At 40.6% G+C, this 16,410-nt stretch overlaps 1 protein-coding gene across 4 annotated transcripts in view; it reads left to right on the forward strand.

Annotated features, from left to right (window-relative positions):
- CRACD (capping protein inhibiting regulator of actin dynamics) overlaps window positions 1-16,410 on the forward strand; it is a 128,748-nt gene that overhangs the window by 108,290 nt on the left and 4,048 nt on the right. For all 4 annotated transcript variants that reach the window (XM_031066066.1, XM_031066062.1, XM_031066070.1 and 1 more), the window contains 6 exons: window positions 3,412-3,576; window positions 6,089-6,157; window positions 7,437-7,619; window positions 9,020-12,422; window positions 13,428-13,618; window positions 14,637-14,802. In XM_031066066.1, the coding sequence (XP_030921926.1) occupies window positions 3,412-3,576; window positions 6,089-6,157; window positions 7,437-7,619; window positions 9,020-12,422; window positions 13,428-13,618; window positions 14,637-14,802 (4,177 nt within the window). The remainder of the gene's footprint in view (window positions 1-3,411; window positions 3,577-6,088; window positions 6,158-7,436; window positions 7,620-9,019; window positions 12,423-13,427; window positions 13,619-14,636; window positions 14,803-16,410) is intronic.

The following is a 16,410-nucleotide window of genomic DNA, read 5'->3' on the forward strand; positions in this document are numbered from 1 at the left end:
AGGAATGCCCACTGGAGTTAAAAAGGCTGGAAGTGAGAGGTGCAGACGCAGAAAATTCATCTGTTTACTTCTGCTTCTGGTTGACAGACTTCAGAGCAAGATGGTGGTTTCTGGCCACTAAATTAGTCTTCTTGAACAAACCAAGTCTTCTTGAACAAACCAAGAGAGACCAAGGTCCTTTGACTGAGCCCAGTATGCATCTGTGGAGATTTTCAAAAGGCTGTTTAGTCACAACTGTGCAATGGCAGAAGAACAAAATGCAATGCCTGCAACTTCTAATGACTGGCATTGCAAATAATCCTCAGGCAACAATCATCCACACACTGTCAGCACAGGCAATTCTTAACTACAGAGGATTTATAGTTATGTGTTCAGAAGTATATGTCTAACTGAAATTTTTGAGAAATTTTAAGCAGATGCTCCTTTTCAGGGATTATGGCCTCATCTCAAAGGTCTTCCATCTAAAATTGGTGTATCTCTATCTCTGGGTGAGACTATTTGAGTGTTCTCCCAGGTAAAATTTGTGGGGGTTTTATTTTCTTTTATGGATGATACATTTTTAGAATTTTTATGATTGACCAGGTAGAAAATGCATCAGTGTGGAATTTTTCTGAGAGGGTAATTGCATTGCATTACATTATAAGCACATTCTAAAAAGACCAAGAAGCGGGTTTAGCATTACTCTCTAAAAGCAATAAGAATAAATTTGCTCAGTAGTTACAATGAGCTATTTGAGATTTTGACATTTGCTCATTTGGTATTTAGTGTCAGCTTTTGAGATTAGAATGCATCAAAAGAAACTGGCTGATGGAGAACTACTAGTGGAGATTTTTGTTTTTTAAGATAAATTAAGATAAAAAAGGCCAATAAATAAATAATACAGAGAAGCACCTTCTGTTCTGGAAGGGTGAGGGTTACTAGAGTTTATTCCTCAATCTTCAAACTAATTTATGCCAGTCTGAGCAAAAAAGCTTTTAAAGCTTTGAAACAATTAAAAAAAAAACAAAACCAAAAAACAGTCATGACTGTATACAGTCCTTTAATATTGAGGATAGTATATTTCTTGGAAATATCAGGAAAATAACATTTTAAACTTTTATATACAGAAAAACACATTGTTACTGCAGAGCCCTCAAGCACCCTTGATGGTAATTAAAAAGGCCATTCTTTTTCAAGCAAAGACCTTTCTCCATAACAGCTCCACCATCAAACTCCCACCAAGCACTGCACACACACATCAAGAATTTGTCAGAAGATCAAAAGGGCAACACTCCATCCGTTCATCCAAAACACACTGCAAGCAATGTTAATGTGTGTGTGTTCCCACCATGAACAGATGCACAGATCCTCAGTTTCCTAGGTGGCTGTTCAGCGGTTCTGATAATTCCAGTTTTCTGCCCAGGAGAATTATTTGTTGAGAAATGCGACTTTAGGAAGAAGATAATAGCAATCTCAACTTATAAAACACATTATCAAAGTAAGACTTTTTTTTCTGAAATAATTTCATTCTGATTCTAATATTTAGAAGGCCTGCAGGAATAGAGTAGAATTAAAGGCCTCACACGATCTCATACAGATCATTTTGCCCCTTCCAGCTCCCATGTACACAACGGAAACATGTGAGATTTCAAGTCAGAGAGCTGCACTGCTAACACAAATGCCTGCATGGACTTGGTGAAACCCTTGCCTTTAGACTATGCCAGTAATCCAGGTGGGAATGAAAGTTTGCCTTTCAGAACTGCCCACTGTGCCAAAATGCTTTACGATTCAAATTTCACTACTTTCTGCCAAAATTCAAATGGGCATAAATTACTGACTCAGTGAGGAGACTGAGAAAAGCTATTCTAGTTTAATAACCTGACTATGAGGAGTTTCTGCATGTAATTTTTGTTTTAATGGTTCAGTACAGAAAACTGTTAATGTTTTTGGGATAGTATGGATAAACTTGATATAAGAGTCTAGCCCACTGGGTACTATGGCAAGAAAAACTAATCTGACCTGAGTTCCTTCAAAGGATATCTTTCCTTAACAACTCCTCATATGTGCATTGTGTTACTGATTCTATGCTAGAGGGAAAAAAACCCCAATCTTTGTTTTACCTACTATCTACTCCAATCTTCCACAGCTCTCAGCAGCAGACTTCTCTTAGGGTACTGTGTAAGTACCTGACATTTCCACTGAATAGAAGCTGCACAGTTGAATTACTTGTTAATAGTATCACAAGACAAAAATGGCATATCCCCTTTGGAGAATTTTCTGTCCTTGAAAAACAGCAAAGCAGGAAAATAACTCCATGGTCCCTTCCTTCCTAATTGAGAATGATTCCCTAAAATATTTTAGGAAAGGGTTATATTCATAAATGTTCCTTGCTCCATTTGCTCCTTCTAGAGAATTTCTTCTCTCTTTTGCAAAAAGTTCACATTCAATGTCTGTATGGTACATGTCTCTGCAGTAACCAGGGCTGCAATTTCTTTAACTCACCCTGCTAAGAGGAGACTTAGTACACGCTTCTTGTTTTATTAATCTTATGCTTGATATAATTCAAGAGTACTTCCTTGTAACCTTTGACAGAAGATTGCTTCAACATGGAAAATAAATGGTGGGAAAGCTTTTTTATCCATCCATCCATCCATCCATCCATCCATCCATCCATCCATCCATCCATCCATCCATCCATCCATCCATCCATCTCTTGCATGTCCCCTGCCTAAACTTTGTGCAACAGCAGAGAGTGGGAGTGCTCGTGAGCACGAGCAGACATGAGTTTGTATATTCTTCCTATGAGATAAGTATTTAAAAGAGCTGGATTTCCCCTGCTTTGAGAATTTGCCTCTCTAAGGCAGGGCTGTGCCAAACCCTTAACATTTAAAACTCATGATTAAACATTACAATAAGGATACCTTTTAGAAATGCAAATGCATGAGATGCAGGGTTTGGGGGCTAGAAATAAAAAGGTTGCCTTTTGGGGTAGTTTAGTTTCTCAGTATACACTTTTCTCATAAGCTTAAGCTTCACAACAATAAGGCTTCATAATTAGCTTTTATAAACAAAGTTTTAACCTAGAACATAGATTTAAAAAAAATATTGAGTGTTTTAAAACTCACAGTAAATTTTCAGAAGTTGGCAACATTGTCAAGGACTTGAATTGATCATCCAAAAACAGAAATCATGTAGTAAATTCCTCATTCTAGTCACCTTGTGGGGAGAAAGAAGAAAGAGTGCCCATCATGTTGCATCAATGTGAGCCTCAGGATGGTGTTTTTTTTTTTTTTGGTCCAGAGTCAGAAGTTGCCCAGAATATTTCTGTGCAGCTTTCAGGCAGAGAAGGGGGCACTTGCTGGACTTGGCTTGTTTTGCTTGTAATATAAATACCTATTTTGTTTGTTTGTTTTATTTTTCTTGTTTTTTCAGCAACAGTTGGCCAAAAATATAAAATTTGGGCAGCCTCCACAAATGACAATTTCTGCAAGGACGATGGGGGAAGCAACTGCCAGTACGGAAGATGATGCACTGCTCAGCAGCCCCATGGAGACTGAGACCCAGCAGGACACAGTGATCTCAGACTGCAGTAATAAAGTAAGCACTTCACATTGACGTGTCCATGGCACTGGAGCAGTGCTAAAGCAGCAGAGTTCACTGAGGTGTAGCAGATGTTTCCACTGAGGCGTAGCAGATGTTTCCAGTGAGGCATAGCAGAGCTCAGTGGGCTGTTTTACATGGGAGGGATCTCTCAGCTGGTGCTTCTTGGCCTGGTGGGAAGCATGCTCCTGGCATCCTGAGCCAGGTCATACAGAATTACTGGTTTGAGTGTTTGCTCTGGGCTTCCAGCAGTGCAGACATTACTTCCAGTGTTGCTAGAACACAGGAATTCTTTCTAATACAGAAAATATTTTAAAATATGGACTTCCTAGCAAGGAGAGTTGTTCACAGCATCAAATACCAAAAAGGAAAATAATTTCAAAATGAGAGGTGTGTGAAGCCTAAGCCTGTAAGGTCTAGGTCTTAGAGCAAGTACACATATTTCTCAAGGATGGGAACCAAAGGTGAAGAAGGGAGAGAAGCATTTTGAATGCTTCCTAAAATAAAACTTCCAGTATAATTCAAATAATTATTCAAATTATTCATGGAGGTTTTGATGCGGTGGGCTTTTAGGTGTCCAGAAGGGTCTTTTTCAGACAGTGAGGAAACACGGTGAGTGAGAAAAGGTCTCTGGAAAGCCTCTAAGGCACGACTGGTTGAGTGTGTTGCTGTAATGGCAGAAAGGAGTACAGAGACAACCTTCCATGCCAGGAGGCTGGCTTTTGCCTGGGAACCCCCGAGGAAGGCATCCAGGACCCAGTACATACACATGGCCCTTAGGATCCTGGGGCACCAGGGCATGAGCCTGCACTCATGTTCACTCACACTTGTGCTGGCTGTGTGAAAGGCCAAGGCAGCAAGGGTCCTGTGCAATCCATGCCTATGTTCAGCCAAACACACTGAAGGGACATTTATGGCTGAGCTGGCCCAAATTCTTCATCAGTCTTTAAGGGACAACATAGCTCCTCTGTGACCACTTCTTTCATGGTTGTGGCTCAGTCTGCTGGGGAGTCGGGCATTTGGGTAGGACCTGCACACTCACACATCTCCCTTGGCGATCTGGAAAGATAAAAATTAAACCAAAATAAAGTATTTTTTTGGCCTAACAAGTACTCCTTCTGGTGTGATCAGGTAAGGTGAATCAAGAGCATCATCCCATGTGCCTCAGAGCACAAAGTGTGCAGTGGGACTGTGGACAGGGTTTGGCAATGCACTGTCTCTACCCTGGTGCTAGGTGAGCTTGTGTTTGAGATAAACACAGATTCTCTGCAGACAGCAGAGAATCTTCCTGGGTCTTGCAGGAGATCCGAGTGTCACCTGGTGTCTTCCAGCTCAAAGGACGCAATAGTTCAAGCACTAAAACCTGCTAGAGTGTTTTTGTTAACACAGAGGGAGAAATTCAGTTCTTACCAGCTACTCTTTAAAATATTGAGTTTTGAAAACAAAATTAACACCCCTTTGCACAATTCTTTTTCCAAATACTGAAGGAGCAACAATCCCTGCTCAGAGGCAGTTGTAAACACTAACAAAACAATTTTCCATGGATAGTGTCAGCCAGAGCATTCAGTACTTCCCTTCTGTTTCTGCACACTACCGATTACCTGTGTTATCAGAGAATTCTGGTGCATGGCAGCTTCCCTGGTTTCTGCTCTTCTCTCATCTGCTGGCTTGTTACTCCTTGGCATGTGTATCTGCATAGGTCTTGGGGGATGGGCTGGCTTCTGTCAAAAATTGGTGATCAGGACCACATAGATCTGCTGTACTTTGTGCAGGTTTCCTGTGGTGCTCTGTGACTTCTGATTTTCCCAACTGAGTAACGTGGATTGGTGGCAAGAGTTCTGGGTTTAATTTAATCTGTAGTTGTGAAGCTGAGCTTTTAGCCTTGATATTAACAATCATGTGGGGTAATGGGATCCCAACACACATTAGGTTGTGAAGTAATACTGTGATAGAATGATTAAAACCAATATTTCTGGCTGTGGTGAATGCTGCTTCAAGTGCTGTGCCTTGAAAATTCCTCACCATGATGGCTTGGAGAGGGACAGTAGCTAAAGAGTCCTAGTTATCCAGGCTTCCATGGCTCTGGGGGACTGTTGGCTCTCTAAAAATAGTCATCAAGAACATGGAGCTGAAACTCCATGCAGCACAAGTTATGCCTGAACAGGCTAGTGTCTTTTTTCCTTATGTGTAAGATGGGAGAAAATAAAATTATTAAGACCTGATCAAAATCCTACAAAGCTGTGCTCTTTCTTTTGTTTTGGAAACTGATTATCTTGTTAAGGAAGCCTGAGTGTTTTGCCTTTTGTAGCGCTGTATAGACAGCAGTGATTCAAGGAGCAGTGAAGACAAGCTCAGAGCACGTAGGAACAAGAATTGCTTATCCATCAGTCCTGAAGGGATAGGAAAGAGGGAAAAATCCTATCCTAACATACATGATTTCACAAGTCCTTTGAATCACAATTAATTGATCTTTTCCATTTTAATACTTGTTTGTGGTAATTTTTTCTAGTCCACTGACACTCCAGATTTCTTGAGAAAAATGAATTTTCTTGGAACAGGATATGAAATGGAAGAAAAGGTAAAAAAACTTTCATACTTGGTTTGCACTGAGTTACATTCTAATTTTAGGTATTAGAAGCCTGACAGTTTCTGTTTTCATACATTGACTGATCATCCAGTATTTTGTGAATGCTGTGCACTTTTGGAGCTAGTAATAACTAAGACTGAGAAATCTTAAGAGCTGATTGCTGGAAACAGCAGAACCCAGTCTCTGCCAGTCTTGCAGCATTCCTCTATTTGATGTATTAATCACAGAGTCATAATTTTCATAAGTACTTCTAATACTTTGTTATGCCTGCATGTAATTCAATAAGCATATGCAAAATGTTCCCTCAGCTTTTAAGTAATTGGTTCCCTGATTAGCATATGTTTAACCTCAGAAGATTACAGAGCTGTCTTGAAAACAATGTATGTGATTTCTTTCCTTACAGAAGATGTTTTCTCCCTCTTTTTTTTTTTTTTTCTCTGTCTTCCTTTTCTATTTGTGTTATGCCAAATGCAAGTCTTGGAATGATAACTTGATGACTTATGGAAGAGACAGATGACAGGCTCATTCTTACATGCCTAGACATACAGTTCCACTATTTATTCACAAAAAGAGTCTCACTGAATCCCTTTGCTTATATTTGCACTTTCTGAACCCAAGTATTTGAAGAGCACGAGAAATAAAGCACCCATCAAAGCCAGTGTTGTCTTACTTTAGTATTTTGCTGTTTGGAGCTGACTTGGGCAATTCCACATGACTCTGGAGGGAAGGTTTTCAACAGGCACCATGCCAGTCAGAGATCCAATGTTGCAGTCATCTCCCATGCAGAGAGTACAGCTCTGTAGCTACTCTATTATGAAGCTTAGACAAGTCAATCTGATTTGCTTCTGCCTAAATCTAAATTATTTAAATATGTAGATCTTTTTTCTCAGTAAGCAAACTTTAAAATGTCCCAGTGTTTGATGTTGCTTAAAACCCTGCCTGTGCCTTTGCCATTCCCAACAAGTTCAGAGTGGAGTTAAACTGTGAATAAACTTCAATAGAATGGTCTAAGTAATTTTTATGTGAAAACTATAAAAATGTGTAGTACTGAAAATGTGAAAATATTAGAACTGCAACTTTCATGTCCAAAGTTTGTAATTTGTATAATGGAAAGCCAGGGTTTCTAAATTTTTTCTGCTAATAATTCACTTGAATTCAAACCTGCAAAGATGTGTGTGTGTGCGTGTACTTTATTTATTTATTTATGAATTTATTTATTTAATGGAACAAATAGTTTAATAATGGTTTCTTGTGTTTGTGATACAAACAGCTCACTCCAATGAAGTCAGCTCGGCCAAAGAGACAGTTTTCCTGTTCTGGCACAATTGAAACAATCAATTTGGATTCAGTTCCGCAGGCTCTTGCTCGTCTAGACAACAGTGCAGCTAAGCACAAACTGTCAGTGAAGCCAAAAAAGCAGAGGATGTCAAGACAGCACAAGAGATTGACAAAGGTATTAAATGACTAGCCAAACAGCAAGAGAAGGGAGATTACTTTTGAAACTGGGTACAAAATAACCATAAATGAGTGTACCAGGATCTATAGGCAGAGGACTTAGGATCTGATTAACACTGTTTTTTACCTGAAACATTAGCTGGAGAGAAGATGCAAACAAGTTTTAATATTGCCAGTTGAGACAACTACTACTTAATCCTGAAGTTCTTCCACTAGGATTTTACATTAAGAGAGTTTTCTGATTCTAGTTTTTCTAGTAAAAAATTTAGGTCATAAAGGCCTAAAGATATGTGCTGCTGTTAATGCTGCTCTGATATAGGCAATCAGATGGTGCAAAATTTGATTGGGAAAAAAAATCAGATTCTCTAAATTTGGCATGGACTCTGACAGGGGTAATATCTTTGCCTTATAAGAAGGAATAAGACTTAAGCAATGTAGCTCTTGCAACAGCTATAGAGAGAAATATAAAGTTGTAGCTTTGTACACTTACTGCACATCTGTTTTGATTTTTATCCTGACATCTTATTTGTTCTTGTAAATGGGACAAGAGTATTCAACTACACAGGGCTCAGGAGAGGCCACTTCCCTTTATTCTGCACCACTGTACTTGCATTTATCACTTTTGTAATGAAGAAATTAAATTTAAACCTCTTGTTTATGCAATGGTTAACTGGAGCCAAACGGTGGCTCAACAAATGATAGCTGGACAAGACATTAGCTGATCTGTTTTCCTAAAGGGAAGCACTCTTCAGGTACAGAACAGAGCAGTATTCCTGGGAAGCTCTGGCTGTGCTATCCATACTTGTTCCCACGGTTCCTACAGTAGCACTGGAGTCTCAGTACAGCTAATGAGGAAGATATCCTGGCTCAGGATTTGTGAAAAGAAAGCAAATTGTGTTTCCCTGAGGAGTGTTCTTTCCTGGCTAGCTTTGCAGAGCTTTTCTCTGCAGGCAACAGCTCTGTCTCTGCAAGTATCAAATTTGAAATGAAAGAACTGGCAAAACAATGCCCCTAAGCAGGCATTAATTATTTCAGGCTTAAAGGATGGAGCTCTAAGTAGCAGAAGAAGAATGGGCATATGAAACTCATGCTCTGTTCCTTGGGCTTCTGCAAATTTAAAATGGCAAGTCCCAATGAACACCAAATAGTGATTCAATATTTGGCGTTATACTGCTGTCACTCTCGGGATGTTTTCTTTCTTTTAAAGGCTATCATTGGAATAGGGGAGAGACATGGGATCTATGATGATATAATCCATAACTTGGGGTGGGGTATGTTGGCTCATCTAAATCACTGTTTAAATTGGGGTTTTTTTGCATTTGTAACTCTTGGTTCACTGTGAAGGATAACAAGCCAACAGGCAATGTTCAGTAACTCCAAACTTGTCTCCAATTTTAGGGATCACAAAGTTTAACAATAACAGAATTTGAGCCAGAGGACCTAGAAACTCAGCTGTATGAGGACATATACCCAGGTTATAATGGACGCTTCACAGCAGACAAGCTATTCCAGGACAGAGATGAGCAGAAGCAGCTTCAGCTGGCAGAGGAAAAAAGAATTGAAGATCACTGGGGTATCCTTGAAGCTGAAAGGATAAGACAGATTGTAGAAATGGAAGAACAAAGAGAAATGGAAGAAAAAAGGTGCCAAGAACTTGAGGAGATGCGAAAAGAACAGGAAAAAAGACGCTGTGAAGAAGAGAGGAGGCAATACCTCCTTGATGAAGAGACATTGAAAATAGAAGAGCAAACATGCCATAAAGACAAAAGAAGACTGATGAAGGCTGGAAAAAGGCAAGAGCTGGAGGAGCAGATGCAGAAGGAGTTGGAGGAACAACAAAGACAAAATCTTGAGGAGAAGAGGCACTGGGAAGTGGAGGAACAACAGAGCCAAGAGTTGGAGGAGCAGAAGCTCAAGGAACAGCAGGAACAGAGACAAGAGCTGGAGGTGCAGAAGCTCAAGGAACAGGAGGAGCAACAGAGGCAAGAGCTGGAGGAGCAAAAGCTCAAGCAACGGGAGGAACAACAGAGACAAGAGTTGGAGGTGCAGAAGCTCAAGGAACAGGAGGAGCAACAGAGACAAGAGCTGGAGGAGCAGAAGCTCAAGGAACAAGAAGAGCAACAGAGACAAGAGCTGGAGGTGCAGAAGCTCAAGGAACAGCAGGAACAACAGAGACAAGAGTTGGAGGAGCAGAAGCACCAGGAACAGGAGGAACAACAGAGACAAGAGCTGGAAATACAAAAGCTCAAGGAACAAGAAGAGCATCAGAGACAAGAGCTGGATGGGCAGCGACACCAGCAAAGGGAGGAACAGCAGAGAGTAAAGCAGGAGGAAGAGAAGAACCAGGAACAGAGAGAGCAACAGAGACGAGAGCTGGAGGAGCAGAAGCACCAGGAACAGGAAGAGCAGAGACGTCAGGAATTGGAGGAGAAGCATCAGGAATGGGGAGAGCAGAAGCACAAGGATCTGGAGGAGAAACAGAGACAAGAGCTGGAAGAGCAGAAGAGACCAGCACTGAAAGAATTAAAGCAACATGGGACTGAAAAAGACAGTCAAAAGGAAGAAGAAAGAAACTGGCTGGAGGAACAAACAGAGCTCAAGAAAGAAAACAAGGATGAAATACAGCAACAAGAATTAGAAGAGAAAGAACTTGAAGAAGTTGAAATAAAACTAAAGCAGGAGAAAGAGCCTGAGAGCCTCAAACAAGAGAAGAAGCAGGAGGAACAAAGACAGCATTTGAAGGAGAAAGAAAAGACAGAGAAGGAACAACCCCAGCAAGTGACAGACAAGAAAAAGAAACGGGAAGAGCAGAGGAAACACAAACTCACAAAACAAATGCACATGGAAAGTTCAGACTGTGTACTACAAGATGAACTGAAGCAGCAAAAGGAACAAAATGGACATGAATGGAACAAGCTGAAAGAGCAGAAGGTAGACACAGAAGGACAAAATCTTCAGCCAAAACAAGAAAAACTCTTGGAACAGCCACAGGAAAAAGATCAGTTGTGTTCTGCTGGAGGGGCTGCTAGGCATCCAGCAGAGGAGAAGCTCCAAGAAGAATCAAGTTTCCAAAAAGTCAAACAGCCAGAAAAGGGGACTAAAACAGCAGAAGAAATACTAGCCCAGAAACTGAAAAAAGAAGTTGAGGCTCAGGAGCAAAAACGCATAGGGGAAGAACTTCGGTGGCAAGAGGTAGATGAAAGACAAATGGCATCCAGACCCTTCACATTTCAAGTGTCTTCGGGAGATAAACAGATCATATTTCAGAAGGTAAATCTGAGTCCTGTTATGCCCATCAAAGGAGCAGGAATCTCTTCTCCATCTGTCAAAGACTCCAGGGTGCACACTACCAGTAAGGGCTCTCATTCCCTCCCATCATCCGTGTGTGTACCCCACACAGCTATTTTGGTTACTGGAGCACAGCTGTGTGGCACAGCAGTGAACTTGAACCAGATTAAGGACACGGCTTGCAAATCATTACTTGGCTTAACAGAAGAGAGGAAAACTGTGGATATTCCCTCTCCAGAGAAGTCCGAGAGAAAAAAACAGGATCCCAAACCCAGCAGCAGTAAAATGAAACATGCACAAGAGGCATTGAACAACCAGGCTGTACTGGCTGAGTGGGCCTCTATCCGCTCCAGAATCCTAAAGAATGCAGAAAACAACAAATATAATGAGAGAGACCGAGTAACTGCCTGCAGGCACAGTGATGACTGGACACCCCGAGGACGCGGCGCTCCCCACGGCAACTTGAGGAAAACCCTCTCTGCCAATGCAAAGTTCTCAATAACACCAGCATGGCAGAAATTTTCAGACATTTCAAAAACCAATTCAGATGCTGAGAATGTAAATGTGGCAAAAGGCAATGAAACAGTGGCTGTGGGGAGAACCACTGGCTCGTCTGCCGATTCAAAGGAGGATGTGGTTTCCTCTTTTAAGGATAACTTAGCTGAAAAGCCTAAAGAGAAAATGGAAACCCATAGGGAAGTGACAGACAACACTGAAGGCTGTAAATTTGCAAAAGATCTTCCATCATTCCTTGTTCCAAGCTTTCCACATTCTATGGGGAAGGAATTACCCCAGCCAGAACTTCCCAATGCTCTGGAAAATCAGCAGAGTAACAGCACAAAAAAAGCAGATAAACCACCACCAAATGGAGAAGAAAATGTTTCTCCTTTTGGGATAAAGTTACGAAGGACAAACTACTCTTTACGTTTTCATTATGATCAACAGGCAGAGCAAAAGAAAAAGAAAAGATACAGTGCAGGAGACAGTTTTGATGGTGTGCCTGACCCACTTACCTCAACAGAAGGAGAGAAAGAATCCTCTGTTTTCACTTCACAAGAAAGTACCTCTCCTGTCACTGGGAGAGCAAACATCCCTGCTAATTTAAAAGAGTCTTCAGTTACTGTGGTGGAGTTTTCAGCACCTGTGGGCACACCAGTGGTCCCACCAGCCACCGGCCAGAGTGCTCTACCTGCTCATGAGAAACCTGCATGCAAGTCCCTGGTCCCACAGAAACCTGCTTTAGCTCCAAAGCCCACCAGCCAGACCCCACCATCATCTCCTCTCTCTAAAATGAACAGATCAAACCTATCTGAAATGCTGGGGCAAAGGGTGGCTAAAGCTGAATCAGACGGTGGCTGGAGAAAAGAAGACAGAGCAAATGCAGCCCAACCCATACCATCCAATGACTACAAAAATGAAGAGGAAGAAGTCAAAGAAAAGAAGTCATTTTTCCCATCTCTAAGTATTCCATGGAGAGAAAAAAATGACAAAAAGCCTGAGCCATTGAAGAAAGGTATGTATTTCTCAAAGCAAACTTAGCTATTGTCTGCATTTCCAAAATGAGATACTGGAGGTCCAGAGAAAGACATTTGGTCTTAAGTTATAATTTTTACTTGGCATATTACTTGTGCAGGACTGTCACTATGCTTAGGGTTGTCGGAATGAGTGTGAATTCCCATGCCCACAATTTAATTCAGAAGCCCATAAACTCAGTGTGACCAGTGCAAACTACTTAAGAAAATTAATTTCAAGGAGGTAACGGTAGTGTGTGCGTGTGTATGCGTGTGTGTGTTTTTCCTTGGCAGAGATGTTACCTCTGCCTCTAGTGAGTCAGGTGATAGACTCTGTGGTCCATGGATAATAGTGTCATCAGAGCAGATGGTGTAATTTTTTAAATCTACGTTCTGTTGCTTCTCTTTTTAAGGAAATGTTATCTAGCTTGAAAAATACTAAGATGTAGGTCCCCTTATCGTGGGCAAATTCTTTATTTAAGCAATACAGCTGGGCACAGCAGTCTGTGTTTCAGAGGCAGTCTTCAGTGATGAAAACAATTAGAGTAGCCATAATGTCTCCTCAGAAGAGAGTTGAAAGACCCTGTGTCCTGAAATGGTATTCTGTACAAGAGGGAAAATTACCCTTTCAGAGTGAGGACACTCAAAAAACCAAGGCAGGAATTCAGCATTTCATCAGGAAATCCCAATTTTTTTCATTCTTGAATTTTTCAAACATCAGGACACTTCTAAAACAGTATCTCAGTGGAACTGCTGACTTTTTATTTCTTTTTTTCACACACACAAATAAAACCAATAAATTTGGACAGCTGAGTGAGTGTGTCGAATTAGGTCTTATTCCTGAGGCATAAAATCTGTTTCAGGATTGTCGTGCAGTCTGCAAAGGTCTGTGACTGACATGGCATTCAATGGGCTTAGCTCCAGAATTTTCACAAGGTATTTGTAGGGGTTTTCTCAAGACAAGAGGTGTGCATTACTCAATCAATTCTTGTCATGTTTTCTTTCAGAAAAGCCTGTTCTTCAGAGCAGGCACTCTGTAGATGGCTCTAAGTTGTTGGAAAAAGTGGAAACTTCACAACCACTTTGGATTACATTAGCACTGCAAAAGCAGAAGGGATTTCGTGAGCAGCAAGCTACGAGGGAAGAGAGAAGACAAGCCAGAGAGGCAAAGCAAGCAGAGAGACTGGCTAAAGAAAATGTAAGCAATCTTTAGAAACCTGCCCATTAGAAAACCTGCCCATAATTATAACTGTTATAGCTAACTTTGTTATGTGGGAATATTTTTTTTTATGTTTGGTAAGACTTCATAAAAGCTAAAATGACAGTGAGTAAAAAGTATTCTGAAAGTCTGGAGTTCCCTTTTGCAAATCTGAGACCTCCAGGAGAGAATACAGTGCAGTAGTTAGGCAATTTTAGTGTAAACTCTGAGCATATCAGGTGGTAGTTAATGACAATCATAAGCAGAACTACTGTGCAGGGGATGGAACAGAAAAATTGTGTGCAATGTTGTTCTTTCAGAGCTTCTGTGAGATGTTAACCTTTAATGCTTAGGGAATAGGTGAATATTAGTGAGTCTGAATTTATTTTTATTGCAGCATGTACTATTTGGGTAAAATACAGATGAACAAAAGAAATGAACAATCATGATACATCCAAAGACCTAAAGCAGGCACTGAATTCAATCACTTCTTTCCTGTTCTCCAAATAGCTTTTTAGTCTCCATAGCTTTCTATTAGTAAGGGGAGCATTTCTGCTTGCAGTACCAAAGTGAATCTGCACAAACAGTGATGTTCTATATAGATATCAAAGATGGCAAAAAGGCAGAGTGTGTGAATAACTAAATATATTTTGCTGTTTGTTATGAGAACGAAATTTCTGATGGATGCGTGCATAACCTGAGACATAGACAACTGATGGAAGAAAACAGCAGTGGGTGTGAAGTTGCCCACAGATGTACACTATGTTTCACTGCTGTATTTAACAGGGAGGGCTGGCTCAAACTCTTCAGTATTTTGACTGAAATGACAACATGACAAATTCAACTGTGTGGTGGGTTTTTTAGAGTCTTTAATAACTGTTGGTTTTAGAAGTATCGGTGTTGTAAATCTTTGCCGGAAAGGACAGGTGATGAATGAAAGCATCAAGTGTGTAATCTCTGACTTGTAGCCATTACATGACAGGCTTTCTCATTTAGCAGTTTTCCTTCTCTGTTCTAGGCTGCTGTAAGTAATCAGTCAGATAATAAAAGTAGCAGCAGCAAAACAAGCACACTGCAGAAATCTACAACTCAAGAAGGAGAGAAGAAAATTGAGACTGCTGTGTCGAGACTAGACAGAAGGGAGCATCTAAAAAAGTCGAACACCCTTCCAACTTCTGTGACAGGTACAGTTGAGAGATTTAGATTCACTCTAGGAATAAGGAACTTCAGAAGTGGTATTGCATGTTTTTGAGAAAGTGAATGAGAGTGTTCCCTTTCCCTCATATACTACTGCTAGAATTACAAACGCATTCCATAGAATAACACAACTTATTCCCATCTCATGTGGTGGCCATTATGATGGAAATACATAATTTTAACAGACTTTTACCAGTCTTTACCAGGCTATTAAGGCTGCACTGCTGCAATTCCTTAGAATTGCCCCAGTTCAAGTTAACAAAATTAGGCTGTCTCCCCAAGCCACATCCAACAGTATTTTTGGAACATGACTAATGCACATTAGAGGGATCTGATTTACCGTAAATTGCAACTGCAGTACTGTTTTGCCTTTAGGTTGGGGGATAGCACAGACAGGGAATGAAATTTAACTTGTACAAACTATATTTGTGCAGGAAATGAAGCATGTTGTGTTCTCACACCTCCCAGTTTGTCAAGGAGAAATATTCACCCCCCAATACTGGAAATAAGTATTCTCATTTGAAAAATGCAAAGGATAATCAATTCAGTTGAAGGTAGTCTGTTACTTTGCATCTAGGATTTTTCCCTCCCAGTCAAATATTTGGCATGGTAGGTTGGAACCAGAACCTACTGCTTTATCTGTCACTTCAGTTAAGCTGAAACTACCCCATATTCAAAAGGCAGGCAAATTAACATAAATACTTCCCCAAAGGGCATAATATTTGGGGTGGCATGAGGTGATTGTTGAAATACAGACTTGCATATATTTCTCTAGTTAACAGTAGTCCTAGGGAAAAGGTCTTGGAGTAGATAGGTGTTGAAGAAACCTTTTTAAAAGTTATGCTAGTAAAAAGCATTTTTGAAAGTAAGTACTTTCAAGTGTGTCAGCTGCATCTATTCAGTACCACTCTACACCAAGAACAGTGAAATGCAACTATTGAAAGCAATGAGGTGACTCAATTGATTTGTTAAAGGCTAAACCAGTGCTACTCCTGCATTGCAAACTGTCCCAAACTGAAAAACCCCTACACCTGCCTATATTCAGTTGATTCAGCAGCTGCATCTTCACACTGCAGCTGCACACCAGAGCAAATGTCCCTGAGAACTTCACTTGGAACATCTTGGGTTGGCCAAATGACCTTTAAAGGTCCTTTCCAACCCAAAGCATTCTAAGATCTTACATAAATTGTCCCAAAAGGTTCATGCTTTGCAGCATTCCTGTCAAACTGTAAAGGGGCTCTATTGCAGCCCTACCCCCAAAGACTCAGCATGGTGTTATGCTGTACAGGGTCAGTTCTAGCAGAAATCAAACTCCATCACAATAGATGGTGCCAAATCAGATCAAAGGCCCAAACCCCAATTATCCAAGGTCATTCTCTCTGCACTAGAATGACAGTTCAGAAGGAAATTGAGGAGGAATTACCAATCTTGAAATACCTAAAGTGAAAGCACAGAACTCTATTGGCCCTTAAGAAATAGTGACTGGATTTCCCTGTGATTACTGACTATATTTGGAGCCAGGCAGCCTTTTGCAACTACACATATATACAAGTATTTGTGGGTAATAAGACTGATTTGGGCTTCCCACAGTTAGA

This window comes from Geospiza fortis, unplaced genomic scaffold, assembly GCF_000277835.1.
Source record: "Geospiza fortis unplaced genomic scaffold, GeoFor_1.0 scaffold40, whole genome shotgun sequence".
Taxonomy (NCBI): domain Eukaryota; kingdom Metazoa; phylum Chordata; class Aves; order Passeriformes; family Thraupidae; genus Geospiza; species Geospiza fortis.